The 15,194-nt window shown below is 50.2% G+C and overlaps 1 protein-coding gene across 6 annotated transcripts in view; it reads right to left on the reverse strand.

Annotated features, from left to right (window-relative positions):
• The window catches only part of SLC43A2 (solute carrier family 43 (amino acid system L transporter), member 2), a 43,517-nt gene that overhangs the window by 16,890 nt on the left and 11,433 nt on the right, over nt 1-15,194 (reverse strand). For 4 of the 6 annotated variants that reach the window (XM_015566783.1, XM_015566785.1, XM_015566784.1 and 1 more), the window contains exons 3-5: nt 11,073-11,298; nt 9,775-9,830; nt 8,881-8,957 (exon numbers count right to left, since the gene is read on the reverse strand). In XM_015566783.1, the coding sequence (XP_015422269.1) occupies nt 8,881-8,957; nt 9,775-9,830; nt 11,073-11,298 (359 nt within the window). The remainder of the gene's footprint in view (nt 1-8,880; nt 8,958-9,774; nt 9,831-11,072; nt 11,299-15,194) is intronic. The other 2 variants (XM_006768089.2, XM_006768090.2) reach the window with 1 other exon arrangement.

A 15,194-nucleotide genomic window follows, 5' to 3' on the forward strand; every position in this document is an offset into this window, starting at 1 on the left:
AATTTCATATTCATCTTCAACATAGTTTGTAATGACTATCTGGTCCACACTTTATGCATTTCTTTGAGGTTGGGCCTCAGGGCCTTTTATTTACTTATTTTTTAAAAATATTTTTATTGATTTCAGAGAGGAAGGGAGAGGGAGAGAGAGATAGAAACATCAATGATGAGAGAGAATCATCGATCGGCTGCCTCCTGCACACCCAACACTGGGATGGAGCCTGCAACCTGAGCATGTGCCCTGACCGGGAATCGAACCAGAGCATGTGCCCTGACCGGGAATCGAACCAAGACCTCCAGGTTCATAGGTCAATGCTCAACCACTGAGCCACACTAGCCAGGCCCTCAGGGCCTTTTTAATTTTTATCATAAACAACCAATGAACATTCTTAAATGAACATCTTTGAAGATAAATATATGTGCATATAGCTATTATTTCCTTAAGATAAAGTCCCGAAAGAGAATCAGTTGTCATACTCTGTGCCAAATTGCCTTCTAGAAAACTTATACCAATCGATTTTCCCACCAGCAGTATAGTAGAGTGCCTGTTTCACTGTAGCCATTCCAACATGGTTCATTACCATTATTTTTAATATTTGCCACTTCACCAATATCCTGCTGTGGTAAAATCCATTTCTTTGAGGATATGAATGAAATGAATTAGTGACTGATGTTTGTTTCTAAGTAACCTGGATGGTGGGTGGAGGCAGAAATGAAACAAGAATGGCCATGAGCTGATTCATTGTTGAAGTTGCAGGATGGGTATGTGGGGTTCATTGTACTATTCTCTCCAATACCATGCATATTTAAATTTTCCATGACTAAGAAAACATTAAAATTTAAAAAACATACACTTATTTAATTGCTGACTTTGAACGTTTTTCTACAGTTTTAAAAGTCATTTATATTCTCCATTTGTCCTTTTTTTCCCATAAGGATGTTAATATTTATATATTGATTTTGATTAGGCTCTTTATATATAAGGCAGTCACAGTTTATTCATACACTGCAGGTATGCTTTCCTAGTTTGCCATTTAACTTCTTAGTTCATGGCTTCTTTTTACCAACACCAGTGTTGAAATAGGAAGTCAAAGTGTTTTTCAGCTTTTCGCATTTCTGTCAGGTGAAATCTCTCCGAAAAGAACATCAAGAATGACCTTGACCAACGAAACCCAAAGCATAAACATCCTGGCGGCCGCGGACACAGAAGTATAACAAGCACAGCCGAAGAGAGGGTTTCCCTGTGGACACTGATTATTTTTAAATGTTAATACTAATTGTGTGATCTTTTAAGCCACTTCCTTCCCTTCCTCCCAAAGCTGTCCTGCCTGCCAGAAATCTCCCCATTTGTTGTGCCCAGGGGCGGCACGATCAAAGGATTTTCCTTATTATTAAGGGGTGGTATATAATAATATATAGCATGATTATATTAATATAATAATATGTTATTATAATATAATGGCATCATTATACTAACAACTATTTGTAATATCTACTGTATATATTATCTTAAAAACCCTTCAAACAGGCCTGGCTGGCGTGGCTCAGTGGTTGAGCATTAACTCATGAACCAGGAGGTTACGATTTGGACACATGCCCAGGTTGAGGGCTCGACCCCCAGTGTAGGGCGTGCAGGAGGCAGCCGATCGATGATTCTCTCTCATTACTGATGTTTCTATCTCTCTCTCCTTCTCCCTTCCTCTCTGAAATCAATAAAAAAATATATTTTTTAAATTAAAAAACAAACCTCCAAACAACCTTAATGGGGGCAGGTGTCACTTTTTAAACTCACTTAATGGTTAAAACCCTTTAGGATTAGAAAAGTCATGGAACACTCCCAAGCTGGTAAGGGTCAAATTTGGGATCCAAAGCAGGTCAAGTTTATGTGCACAACTGTTGGGCTGCTCTGTACACACTTCTGTTGGGCCCCAAAGCAAAGACCCTCACACCTCTCATGCTTCTGTGTTCCGTGTTCAGCGTCTGTCTGCTTTTCCTCTGATCCTCCTGTTAGACGCATCAGCTCCTCCCCGCCCCCTGACCTTCCCTGGGTGACCTTCCATGGTCCTGGGCCACACCATCAAGTGGACTCCCCTGTTTCATCTTCCCACCTGACTCTCCTCCCACTGGTCTCCACGCCTCTCCTTCCTCCTCCTCTCCCTCCTCTGCCTCTGCTCAACCTCAGTCGCACATAATGGCTGCCCAGAAGCCTGGTGATGGAGCGATGGCCGAGTCCTGAGCAGAGTGCTCTAGTGTGGGCCTCAGGGCCAGGTGAAGGGGAAGAGCCAGCTCGGCTGCCAAGAAGGAAGCCGGAGCCGTGCTGCAATGACAGATGCGGGGAAAACACTCAACAGAGGCTGTTTCCTGACTCAGGATTCACTGCACTCACAGGTGCGGGGAGTGCAGGCCCCGTCCCCCAGCTCTGCATGCTTCCACCACCACCCCTGCCTGTGAGGGTAGGGCTGCCGTGGGCTCTGCCAGGCCCTCCATGCCGGCCGTGCTCCCTCCCAGGGGATGCTGTTGGTGACTCATTCTCTCAGCCCCTCAGCTGCCCGGGAAACCGGCCTGGGCTGTGTGACCTTCCCAGAGGGGAAAACAGCAGCTGCAGGTGGCCCCTCCCCTGGATTTCTGGCCACAGAGCAAGGCTACTAGATGAGAGTCCCCAGAGGCAGAGGCTGCAGGGCGGTGAGGATGGGCTGTTTTCCCTAGAAGATCCTCTAAGATGTCTCTCCACCCAAGGGCCCCCAAGACAGCCCTTGGGGTTGCTGGTAGGCAGGGACAGAAGGGCCCTGTGTAGCCACCTGACACTGACTTTCCACACTTGTGGCTTCCTGAGCCCACCAGCTGGGGGCACGCCCTGGCCCTTGGGAAGCTGCCACGTGCAGCCTGGGTGGAGGCTGGCATGCTGGCCCTCAGGCCCCTTCCAGAGGTGAGCCTTGTCCTCACGTGGCTGGTGTACACACCCAGAGCTCCGTACAACCTGTACAGGCCAGGATCCAGGTACCAGTCTAGACAAGCAGACTCAGCAAAGCTGAGCTATTTCCTAACCCCAACCACCTGGCAGCTCCAAGCACTTAATGTCAGGAGCAGGCCCTGTGGTCACCTTTCCGCTTCACTGCTGAAGGGGTGGGAGGAGCGCCTCCACTCCCCCGGCCACCTCATCTGCCTTCCCAGCCAGGTCCAGCCCTGCCGGTGCCCCCACTACACTTTCTGTCCACCCCTGAACTTGTCACATGCTGAAGCAAGTTCACAAGGCGGAACCCTCGATGGGTGAATTTTTCCCAGGCCGGTGGCGATCAGCTGACTGCTTTAGGTTCACAAGGCACAGAACAGAAACGGAGAGGGAGAACGGGCGAGTCCTGCTCACCTGGCCCTGGGCTCCTGGAGAGCTGACCGAGCTGACCGAGTCCCGTAGAAACAGGTCAGCTGAGCAGAATGCTAACCTCCAACCCCTCACGGGACACCTGCTTCATGGCTGCGTCCCAATGCTTCCCTCCTCTCCTCTCAGGTTTTGCCAGAGGGATGTTTATTCAGTTTCCTTCAGACTCAGATCCCCACTACCATAGGATCATTTCTTCCTCAGGTTCAAAGTCAGACTTCACTGAATCAAATAGGAAAAGCCCACAGAGAAATTTTTCATCAAGGAGCCTGGCAACGTTTTGTAATCACTTTTCTGTGAGGGCTTCAGCTCAGAACTCCCCGTCCTGCCCACGGACAGGGTCAGAGTAATGAAGTGTAAAAGACATGTCCACAATGCTGGCTGCATCTGCTCCCATCTCTAAGCAACCCAGGCCCTGGATTGTGGGGTGGCGACCCAAAGACGCCGGCTCAGCCCTGGCTGGTGTTTGTGCTCTGGCCGATGAAGCGAGTTAAAGAGTTGTACAAAAGCAAAGCACTGAGCAAACAGACCAAAGTGTGCTGTCCAGGTGGGGGCAGGGGGCGGGAGGATGCGGCTCGGCACCTGGGGAGTGCTCTGCACCCCTCGAACGACCTGGCACCCTCCCCTAAGGACATCACCCTCTGCTGCAGGGACCTGGGAGCCCAGTGTTGGCCGTCAGGTCGCCCCCTGGTATGGATTCCCCTGGCCCTCTGAGCCCCGCGCCCCCCCGCCCCAGGGGAAAGGATCGCCCATCGGCAGACCTCTTGGGCTCTGTGACGGAGGCCTATCTGCCAACCCATCCTGGCCTGTGGGGAAAGGCAATTTTGCCAATTTGGGGCCCCTCTCCACCAACTGAGGTAACAGCTTACAGGGCCTGTATATCTTTATACCACAACCCATGCAACACTAAACCCACTGGGACTCAGAAAGTCCCCAAAATAAGGTTTCCATGACAACACATCCCCCCCAATTCCCAGGTTATCATGGAGCAATGATCCACGGCCCCACCGCAGCTGTAGGAGACTTGATTCAGATGCTCCTAAAGGTGACCCTGAAGACTCCTTTGTCCCCCAAATTAGAGTATGGGTGGGAGACACACAGAAAGTGCCATGTGCTGCTGGCTCGGCGGTCTCAGGAACTGCTCCTGACAGTTCTGCTTTTTAAAGGCCTGGCTGTGTCAGGACGAGACCCAGCTCCGCTCAGCAGAAGCTGCGGCCAGCCCTGGCTCACTGCCCCAGGCCTGCCCCTGCTGACCTGCTGCTCAGCCCCTTTCAGGGTCTGCTCTGGAGGAGGGGCAGCATGGGAGCCCTCATCTGAGGCTCAGGAGACAGAAGGGTGCCCACAGAGGAGCCTCCGGCCAGGAGCAGCCGTGGAGGGGAAGGAGAGGACTTAAAAAGCGCTTCAGAAAAAACAAAAAACAAAAAAACAAGTTCGATCCCCAGCCCGTGTCGGCATGTGCAGGAGGCAAACAATCTATGGGTCTCTCTCACACTGATGTTTCACTCTCTCTCTCCCCTCCTTTCCACTCTTTCTAAAAATCAATGGGAAAAATATCCTCAGGTGAGAATTAACAAAATAAAATGAAAAGAAGCACTTCAGGAAAAGTGCTTAGGGAGGTGGCCTGTGTAACTAGAAGTGGGCAGGGTCAGCGGGGTGTGGGGTGAGAGGTGTGTCAGCTCCCCCGCTTCCCACAGAAGATAGTGCTTAAGCAGCTTCTTGGTGCCTCTCAAATCAAACTTTTTCTGTAAAAGGCCAGACAGAAAATATTTTCGGTTTTACAGGCCATATTGTCTCTGTACAACGACTTCATTCTGCAGCCACCGCACAGAAGAAATGTGGGCGTGGCTGTGTACCAATAAAACTGTTCACAACACCCACTTCCCTGGAGTGGCCTCCATTTGGCCTGGGGTCGCAGTGTGCTGGTTGGTGTGTTCTAGACCCAAGAATGGGGACCTCAGAGAACCAGCCACTAGCCCTCCTTAAATAGGCCCCTGCTACCCAAACACTTTACTAGTAAGTGCAGATCAGCTGGTTTTCTTGCCTGGTCACTATCGGACCTGTGTGGCCTTTTACCTCCCAGTGGAAGTGAGACGTTGATAGGAACACCCCTGCTGTGTGCGTTTGGCCTCCACAGAGACCTAGAGGCTGCTGAAAGCAATGGACCCTCCCGCAGAAAAACGCACACTCTGTTTGCATATAATCTCAAGGGAGAGCACAGCCCTCCTCAGGCTTAGTCACAGGCCACACAGAAGCCTGAAAACCCTGGGTAAGACCCCTTGCTCACTCAGAAAGAGCTCATTGCTTTGCATATGAAAGGCAATCCTGTAGAAAAATAGACAAATGCCACAAAGCAGCACTTCACAGAATACAAACCACCACAAATAAGAGGTGAAAAGATGCCGAAACCGGTTTGGCTCAGTGGATAGTGTCAGCCTGCGGACTGAAGGGTCCTAGCCAGGTTCGATTCCGGTCAAGGGCATGTACCTGGGTTGCGGCACATCCCCAGTGGGGGGTGTGCAGGAGGCAGCTGATCGATGTTTCTCTCTCATCGATGTTTCTAACTCTATCTCTCTCTCTTCCTCTCTGTAAAAAAGCAATAAAATATATTAAAAAAAAAAAAAGAGGTGAAAAGATGCTCGTCTTACTAACCATTAAAGAAAAAAAAAATTTAAATCATGGAATATCGTGTTTTACCAGATCAGATGGGGTAGTGTTGGAAAGATTAATGACAGGGTACTGGAAGGGGTGTGGAGAAAAGGCCCCTCTCATGTATGCGAGGGTAGGATGGTCTCATGGACAGACAGTATAAGCTTCTGGAAAGACCACATGACAGTATCCGTTAACATTTCAAACACACAGCTCCTGCGGCCCAGCAATCCCACTTCCAGGAACTTATTTTACAGAAATATATGTACAGGAACGTTCACTTCGGCAGCATCATAAGTCAGAAAAATTGGAAACAAACCCAAGTGTCCATTAGTAGGAAGCTGGTTAAATAAATTATGGTATATCCGTATTATAGAATTGCATGGAACTCTTTAATAATGAGGTAGATCTTGAGAGCTTAAAATAATAAGGTAGATTTCTAAGCACTGGCAGGAAAAGATGTAAAAAAATACACCGTTAAGTGAAAAAGGCAAGTTGTGCCTGGCCAGTGTGGCTCAGTGGTTGAGCATCGACCTATGAACCAGGAAGTCACGGTTCGATTCCCGGTCAGGGCACATGCCTAAGTTTCAGGCTCAGTGCCCAGGGTGGGGAGTGCAGGAGGCAGCCGATCAATGATTCTCTCCTATCATTGATGTTTCTATCTCCCTCTCCCTTCCTCTCTGAAATCAATAAAGAAATATATTTGAAAAAGAAAAAGAAAAGGGCAAGTTGTAACAGTGTTTCTTTTTATTTCTTTAATGTATATTTTATTGATTTTTTACAGAGAGGAAGGGAGAGGGAGAGTTAGAAACATTGATGGAAGAGAAACGTCCATCAGCTGCCTCCTGCACACCTACTGGGGATGTGCCCGCAACCAAGGTACATACCCTTGACTGGAATTGAACCTGGGACCCTTCAGTCCGCAGGCCGATGCTCTATCCATTGAGCCAAACCAGTTAGGGCAATAGTATTTCTTTTTAAAAAAGAATAACATTGGTATCTGCGGATTCTTTTTAAATACTGAAGAGATACATTCTAAAATGATAAAGCTGGGCTTATAAAATTTTACAGTCTATAGTTTATACTTAGAAAATATTAACTTTTTAAAATAACATGTTTGTTTTATAATTTAAAAAAGACAACAGATCTTTATGAGCTTAATAGCCTCCTACAATTTTCTTAGACAACTACAAGTTCATTTTAAAGGCTTTCTTGGAGAGGACCCGTGGCATGTGGTTTTTATCCATTTCTCTTATGCTTTATCACAGAAAGCATCTTTCTGCATCTCAGAGCATAAACTCCTCAAGTTCAAGGACCATCTCTTTGTCTTATCCCAAAATGCAGAGCTGCCATGACACAGGCATAGAGTGACAAAAATGAGGGGTGCTGCCAGGTTTTTAATTTTCCTTTTGACGAAAGAGTTGATAATTTTCACGCTGTCAAAGAACAAACATAACCATGACTCCTGTTACACAGTTTACACAACTTAGTGGAATTTGGCAGTTCTAACAGATTTCCTACAGTTTCGACATTTACTGACCTCTGGGTATTTATATTTGAGTGTGGGGAGGGAACATATTTCTTTTCTTTAATCTACCTGGTTAAAAAATCAAAATAAAAATGCACTAAAGGGTACAAACCCAATCTCTCTCATACCACCGGAGCAGGACAACCAGAGTCCCCAGACCTGTGTTCTTCCCCCTCCCCGAGCACACCGCACACATGGCCCCGTGCCATGGCCCTTCTCACCTAAAGAGATGCCGCTGAATATTCCATTCCCAAGACCCAGACCCAGACAGTTGGTCCTTCCCACCAGGGTAAAGTTAACAAGGCCAAGTGTAGGAAGGGTGACCAGAGGACATACTGGGTCCGTGGCCTCTGGCTCACAGCCTGCAGACACGGGGTCACGGAGGTGCCAGCACCTATTCAAGCTTCCTTGCAGGAAGACCAGCAGACCCCGGTCCCGCATAGCTAAACAAGGGCCCCCCAACTCCTGACTCCTTTGTGGAAAGAGAAATCAGAAACCAGAGTATCCTCAACAGGTGATAGTAGGTATTATATCATAAAAACTTTTTCTCAGGGAAACTGAGGCAGGCCGGGCTTTCCTGTTGGACAGAAATCTCTTTGACGAGCCTGTTATCCTCACTTCTGTCCCAATGGCCAGCTCTGAAAGGCACCCTGGCCGGACTGGGCGAGCCTGCAGGGAGCTTCCCTCTTCCTCCAGGAAGGACATGTCTGGCTTTTCTTTCCTTCAGCCTGAGCCTTATTGCAGTCTCTCTCACCTTCCGTGGCGCCCTGGTGCTACTGATCAGGGGGTGCTCAGCACCCTGAGAAAACCTCTCCTTTCCTAGAGGGGCTCTCTGTGTCCTGGCATCCCAGAAACCAAGGAGAGGGGGCCTGTGTGCTCCCCTGAGCTTCTCATTCAGTTCTGGACAAAGGCGATGGTTAGGGGTGGGGAGATTCCGAGTGAGGGAGGTTTGTTTTTAGGTTGCCCTGTTCGCCAGGGCTGTCATGGAAAATAAGAGAAAGAAAGTGGGTGGTAGCTTTTTTCCTCCCTGCCCCGTCTTCCCTGGACACGTGGCTAGCAAGCTGGCTTCCTGAGTGCCTAAGCCACGGCCAGCAGGCAGCGATGGCCTCTCTGAGAGCCGTGCTCTGCTGTGCTGCAGGACCCCCGCCTCCCACTGCGGAGGCCTCGCTGGCTGGCTTTGCTCCCCAGCCGTTTCCCCGCAGCAGCCCTCTGTGCTGGGATGTCCAGGCACACGCAGGCGAGTGGAAGACAAGGAAACTGAAGTCAATAAAAGCTGCCTCAAAGCCACAAGGCGGTGACTGAACTGAGGTCTTAAAGAAACGGGTACTCACTGTTAATGAGGTGAAGGTCATGCACATCCCGCCAAAGCCGTTCAGAGACAGGGCGATGAAGATGAGCACGGAGAGAGCTGAGGAAAACAAAGGCACACAATCAGGCACCGCAGCTGAGCTTCAGGGAGGCCAGGGCTTGGGCTCTTACAAAAGGGGCCTCCCGCCCTAGCTGGTCTGGCTCAGTGGATAGAGCGTCGGCCTGACGACTGAGGGGTCCAGGGTTCAATTCCGGTCAAGGGCACAAGCCCGGGTTGTGGGCTCGATCCCCAGTGTGGGGCGTGAGGAGGCAGCCAATCAGTGATCTCTCTTTCTCTCTCTCTCTCACTTTCCCTTCCTCTCTGAAATCAATAAAAATACATCTTAAAAGAAGGTGCGTCCCCACCCTCTGTTCTCCATTAACCTGAGCAGCAAGTGAGAAGCAGCTTCACTGAAACCAAAAATACAGGTGCCCCCAAATCAATAGATGGTGAAATAAATTCAAGTCCTATTTTGGTGTTTGTTCAAAACTTCCTTGAAGCAATAGCTTCACCTGAACAAGGTTGGGGACCAGGTGGCTTCTAAGCTCCAAGGGACACAGCTGACAATTCTGCATACACCACTGCAGCTGGCCTAGTTCCTGGAACTTGCCTCTCAGGTTGGATCAATGAGGCCATGAGACTGGCCTGGCGAGGTGATGAGATGGGAGTTTCACACACCCCGGGACCTTCCCTCAGACATCCGTCTGGGGCGATTGTTCTTTCACCCAGCCACCCATTTGAGATAAGCAACTGGGTAAAGGCCTAACAAGCATCCCCTCTAACGTGAGCAGTGAGCGCCAGGCCTGGCACAGCATCCTAGAGCAGATGGGCACGCTCCCCAGTCCCTGACAAAAGGGTGGAGGAAAAGCGTCCTCACAATTTGGGTTACTTGCTCCATATGCAATCAGCAAGCAGGAGACAGCAAAGCAGGCACTAAAAACAAGCAGAGATAATACATTATTTCTTCTTGTTGTTGTTGTTAATATTGTTATTATTTGGGAGTATTTACCACGTACTGATATTTCCGGAAATTTTATACACAATATTTTATTTTATTTAACAATTCTAAGGAGTATAATTGGCCCATTTTACTGATGAGAGGGAAAAAAAGAACTGATTTTTCCAAAGTCTCCAACTAGTAAGTGCCCAAGCAGGAATTCAAGCCTGGAAGCCATATCTGGCAAATACCACACTGCACTGCCCCTTCCCGTCCCCAGACCGGAGGGGGCCAAGGCTCTGTCTGAAGTGAGAGTGGATTGTGCCCTCTCTCGCTCGCTCAGCCGGGGGATGGACAGGACACACTGGGCACAGGCAAGATGAGTGGCAGCTCCTGAATCCCCCTCAAAAAGTGAATGAAACTGTTCCACCACCCATTCCCTCTCTGGTCACAGGGCTCGCTCACTGCAAGCCACTGCCCTTTGAGATGATCATTCGAAGGGGACGGGCTAGGGGAGACCATGACCTGAGAGGGTGGACTGACCCTGAGCCTGGCACACTGGAACTTTACAGCCCAGGGACACCCTGCCCCCCGAGGGTACACCTGATGATCCACACAGGTGCCGATGGTAGGGAAATATTAGGACTTCTATTTTACAACTTTTAATCTCAGCCATTTTAATTTATATTTTTGTATATGTGTCACAAAGCACATAAAAAACTAAGAATGGCATATGTATACATAATTGACAACTCCATGTGCTTATATTAGAAGTCATTTTGCAAAACCTTTTTTTCTGATAGAGGTAGAAGGTCATAAAGAGTGTGGAAGCCGAAACCGGTTTGCCTCAGTGGATAGAGCGTTGGCTTGCGGACTGAGGGGTCCCAGGTTCGATTCCGGTCAAGGGCAAAGAGTTATAGGGGATTTTGACCTGTCATGTTTTTATTTATTTTCCCTTGAGCATGAAAACCAATAAAATAAAAAAAAATAATAAAAAAAAAAGAGTGTGGAAGCCAGTGTTCTTAATGACAAGAACTCCACACCTTCCCAGGCAGGCCTGGGGCCCTGGGCCTTTTGTATGCAATACTGGCACATGACAAGGATCAGAGCACCTACTGATTTGGTGGCAGAAGGGGCAGAAACTCTGAGTGGGCATTGAGGGAGCTCCACAGTGTACCTGGTAGCAGGCAGCAGGATTCCTACAGTGGGGAACTCAGCCCAGGGTCCCACACACTTACCTGCCTAGCAGCCTGAGCTTCCTTGGGCCATACTTGTCCATGACGATGCCCAGGGGCAGGGTGATGGCACTGAGCAGGAAGGAGCCCACGGTGAAGGCCAAGTTTAGCATCTCATCTTGGGCCTTACAGCTGAGCCAACCATTCATCCAGCTCACCTCCTCCTCCTGCTCTGATTCACCCGCTGTGCCGTTGGTGACGTTCTCTGTGAGTGCAGAGAGAGAGAAACCTGATCAAAGGGTCATGGCAGGGGTTCCCAAAGATCAGAGGGGCAGGTGCACATTCAGTCACCCCACTGGGAACGGCAGGGTTGTCTCTGGGCCTCCTGAGGACTCAGGCTTGGATGCCCATGAGCCAAGCCCCCTGGAATGATAATGCGAAGGTTCTTAACTTTGGAGGGGACATAGAACCTTTGGTGAACCCAACAGAGAAAGCTATGCTCCCGTGACTCAGAAAATGCACACAAAGTCTTACCCACAATTTCAGGGGCTTCGTGTGTCCCTTGAAGCACCCAAGAGCCCCAGGTTGGGATTCCCGTTCTAGTCACCTATTCCCAGTCTAGAGTGACCGCAGGCCCCAGCCTTGGCACTGAGGCCCCAGGGTGGCGAGAGCCTTCTCAGCAGCTCTGTCCACGGAAACAGACTGCAGCCAGTACAGAGGAGCCAACCCTAGGCCACCTGAGAAGGGCAGCTGCTGGTCCCACTGCAAAGCCCTGGCGTTCCCCTCGGGCAGTTCGGAGCAGGGCCCCCTTTACTGCTAAGCACAGTGACTTCTCAAACATGCAGCCCATATGCTACCGCCTCCCCGCACATTTTCACGCTATCAACCTCCACACACACTATATTGTAGAACACCTTGGGAAAGGATTTTTAAAAATAGTCCCAATTTATTTGCGTTCACTTGTTGAGACCTTTTACTTTCTAATATTCCTCCCTAGAGTCACCGCATTTGCTGTCCCTGAGGCCACACCTGCACTATAACCTTGGCCCTTAATGGCCTTCTCCAAAGTCCACCAGCAGCAAGACAACAAGAATAGGAAGGGAAAAGTGCTGCGGCAGCTGAAGGCAGGAGGGTGGGGGGCAGGTCCAGAACACAGCTGAGAACTCGCTCCTCGCTGGGACTGCTAGTTATGAGATGCTGACTAATCCTGCAGAAAGAGGAGCGGCCTCTGATTAGATTGGAGGTAACACTGGGAGAGACAAGGAAATGCCTCTCTTCAGAGAACTCCGAGCCTCCAGATTGCGGGCCTCTGGCGCCAGGGCTGTAAAGCTGAGGTCTGCAAAGGCCTGCCCAGGCCTCTCAGGGCTGCCCCAAGGTCATGGAAAAGGATGCACTTTGGGTGAATCATGCCATATGCCAACCTCTAACCAAAGAGGCCTCCTGGGGGCACGCTGATCGAGGGTGAGGTGCTGGGTTCCCATTTTGGTTCCTCCACTTCCTACTTGTCTGACCTTGAAGAAACGACTTAAGCTTACTCTTCCTCAGTTTTTTAAATCTGTAGAATGGGCATAATCTAACAATTAGTATCTACCTCCTAGAGTTTTAGGGAAGACAGGAAAATCCAGATAACATTCTAGAACTCACACAAGCAGAGAAAGTGCTCAATAAGTAATAGCTGAAAGTTATTATAATTACTATTATTGGGGGCTCAGGATGGGGGTAGTGGTGCAACCCATTGGCAGCAGAGCCCGGCACAGTACCTCACAGCAGAGTTCCATAACTGCATGTGGTAGCATGAATATCTAGTCTCCCCTGGGCTGGGGGACCTGGAGGGCAAGGACTGCGTTCTGGTTACCTGAGTCCCCAACATGTTACTCAGGTACTTTACAGAGCAGTTGTTACTGAATTAATGAAAACAATGAGCTCAGATCACAATGACCAAAAGGATCAAGAAAGAAAAAAGCAAATAGCATAAGTGCATACAAATTGAAGATAGAGGGGGTTTAAGGAGATTAAAGCTACAATGTTAACCTCCTGAAGCTACAGAAACAAAACCTAACAAGCCGGTCCAGTAGGTGTGGCTCCATGGTTGAGTGTTGGCCTATGAACCAGGAGGTCATGGTTTGATCCCCAGTCAGGGCACATGCTCGGGTTGTGGGCTCGATCCCCACTGGGAGCCTGCAAGAGGCAGCTAACCAATGATTCTTTCTCATCATTGCTGTTTCTCTCTCTCCCTTCCTCTCTGAAATCAATAAAAACATATTTTAAAGAAAACAAGCACCTAACAAGCCAGACTCCCACCCCACTCAGCCCGCTGCTGTCCAGAGAGGCCCCACCACACTGGCAACCACAACAGCCAACCAGGGTCACCTGAGCCCACTGGGATGCGCTCAGCACTGTCACACACACTGACACTGACGTGGCCGCGGCCTGAGCCGCTCGCCCCCTGTGGGGCAGCTTCTGGGAAGGCAGAGCTGCTTCACAGGTTGGCACCGGCTTCAGGTGTCAGCTCTGCCAGCAGCAACAGGAACTGGAGGTGAAATGGGACGACAGCCACTTCCAGGTTGGCGTGCAGATATGAGCAAACCATCACAGGTGTGACCCGGTGGATGGGAGGGGAGGGTCCAGGACTGCTGGCCTGTGGGACCTGACTGCGGCCACGCAGGGTCCAGAGCCCATCGCTGCACTCAGTGCTGCAGCGTCTGCTGCTGTGGGCGGGGAGCCCTGCCTGGACGGGACACCAGTGAACGAGGCAGCACTCTCTCTGAGCGAGGCACTAGGGTGCCCTACCCACAGGTTCCCCAGAGAGGAACCGCAGGGGACCCTTAAATCCAGGACTGCACTCACCAAGAGAGAAGATAAAAGCCGAAGGCACAATACCCAAGGCAGTCTCCCTAATTTGCTATATTGGGGGATGGGTGCAAACATCTGAATAGTTGAGAGATCTGGTCACCCCTGTAACTAGACAGGGGGCTAATGAGGAGACAGGTCAGAGCAGAAGGAAGGGTCTCTGTCCCTCCCATCTTTCATTCTAGAGCAGGGGTGGGCAAACTTTTTGACTCGAGGGCCACAATGGGTTCTTAAACTGGACCGGAGGGCCGGAACAAAAGCATGGATGGAGTGTGTGTGTGAACTAATATAAATTCAAAGTAAACATCATTACATAAAAGGGTACGGTCTTTTTTTTCAATAGTTTTATTCATTTCAAATGCGGGCCCTAGTTTGCCCACGGCTGTTCTAGAGCCACTCCATACAGAGGCAGGGACCTTACTTTGGGCTGCCAGCCTTCTCTGTGTAAACAAGTCCCTGCCAAAGGGCCGCCTGGCCCTCAGCCCTCCTGCCTCAGGCAGTGATGTCCAGCAACACACGAGCCAGGAGTGGGTGGAGGTGTCTGAGTGGCCCTTTGTCTGCCTATGGAGTAACATGAGCGTGCCCCTCACCCTAGCGGGACCTAAACCATCCTTTAGCCCAGAAGCTTTATTGGCAGTAAAACTTCCCACACGAATAAACACAGATGCAGCAGGTGCCCAAACACACCATCACACACAGGCTGCTTCTCTTCCTTGGCTCCTCTTCCACCTGCACCATTGTGGGCCAGGAGAAGTTTCCACAAATCAGACAAGCACCCAGGAAGCGTCAAGGCCCCGGGGTGCCCCTCTTCTCCCAGCCATAGCTCAGCCCTCACCGGCTCAGCCTGCTCTGCGCCTCACTTGCACCTGTTTAGTAAACAGGTGACTGCAGTGGGAGGCCAGAGCGGTCTGATCCAGCCCAGCTGGGGAAGGTGAACCAAGAGGACAGGACAGGAACTGGTGTGGCCAGAGTATGCTGAGAACAGGCTAAGACTGCTTAGGAGGAAAGCCAGGGGCGGGGAAGAGAGAACAATGCCTGTACTGTCCGGCCTCACTTACAGAAGACTCACATACACAATCTTTACAGAGAAGGCAGGGGAGAGAAGAGGGTGCTGTGACCCCACTCGGGCTGCTCTGACATCTCTGGGTCAAAGAGGGGGCTCCCCCATCCCAGGGAAATAAAGGGAGTGGGAGCCTCCAGAATAGCTGGCCAGACGATGCTTAAGGGAGCAGAGGGCCCTGGGCTGGGCTGGAGCAGCACCTCTGAATTCCTGAGCAGCCCTCTTCTGACTGGCTGCTCACTGAGTACCCCTGGGGTGGGGCGGGGGGGGGGGGG

Source organism: Myotis davidii, unplaced genomic scaffold (assembly GCF_000327345.1).
Source record: "Myotis davidii unplaced genomic scaffold, ASM32734v1 scaffold363, whole genome shotgun sequence".
NCBI lineage: Eukaryota > Metazoa > Chordata > Mammalia > Chiroptera > Vespertilionidae > Myotis > Myotis davidii.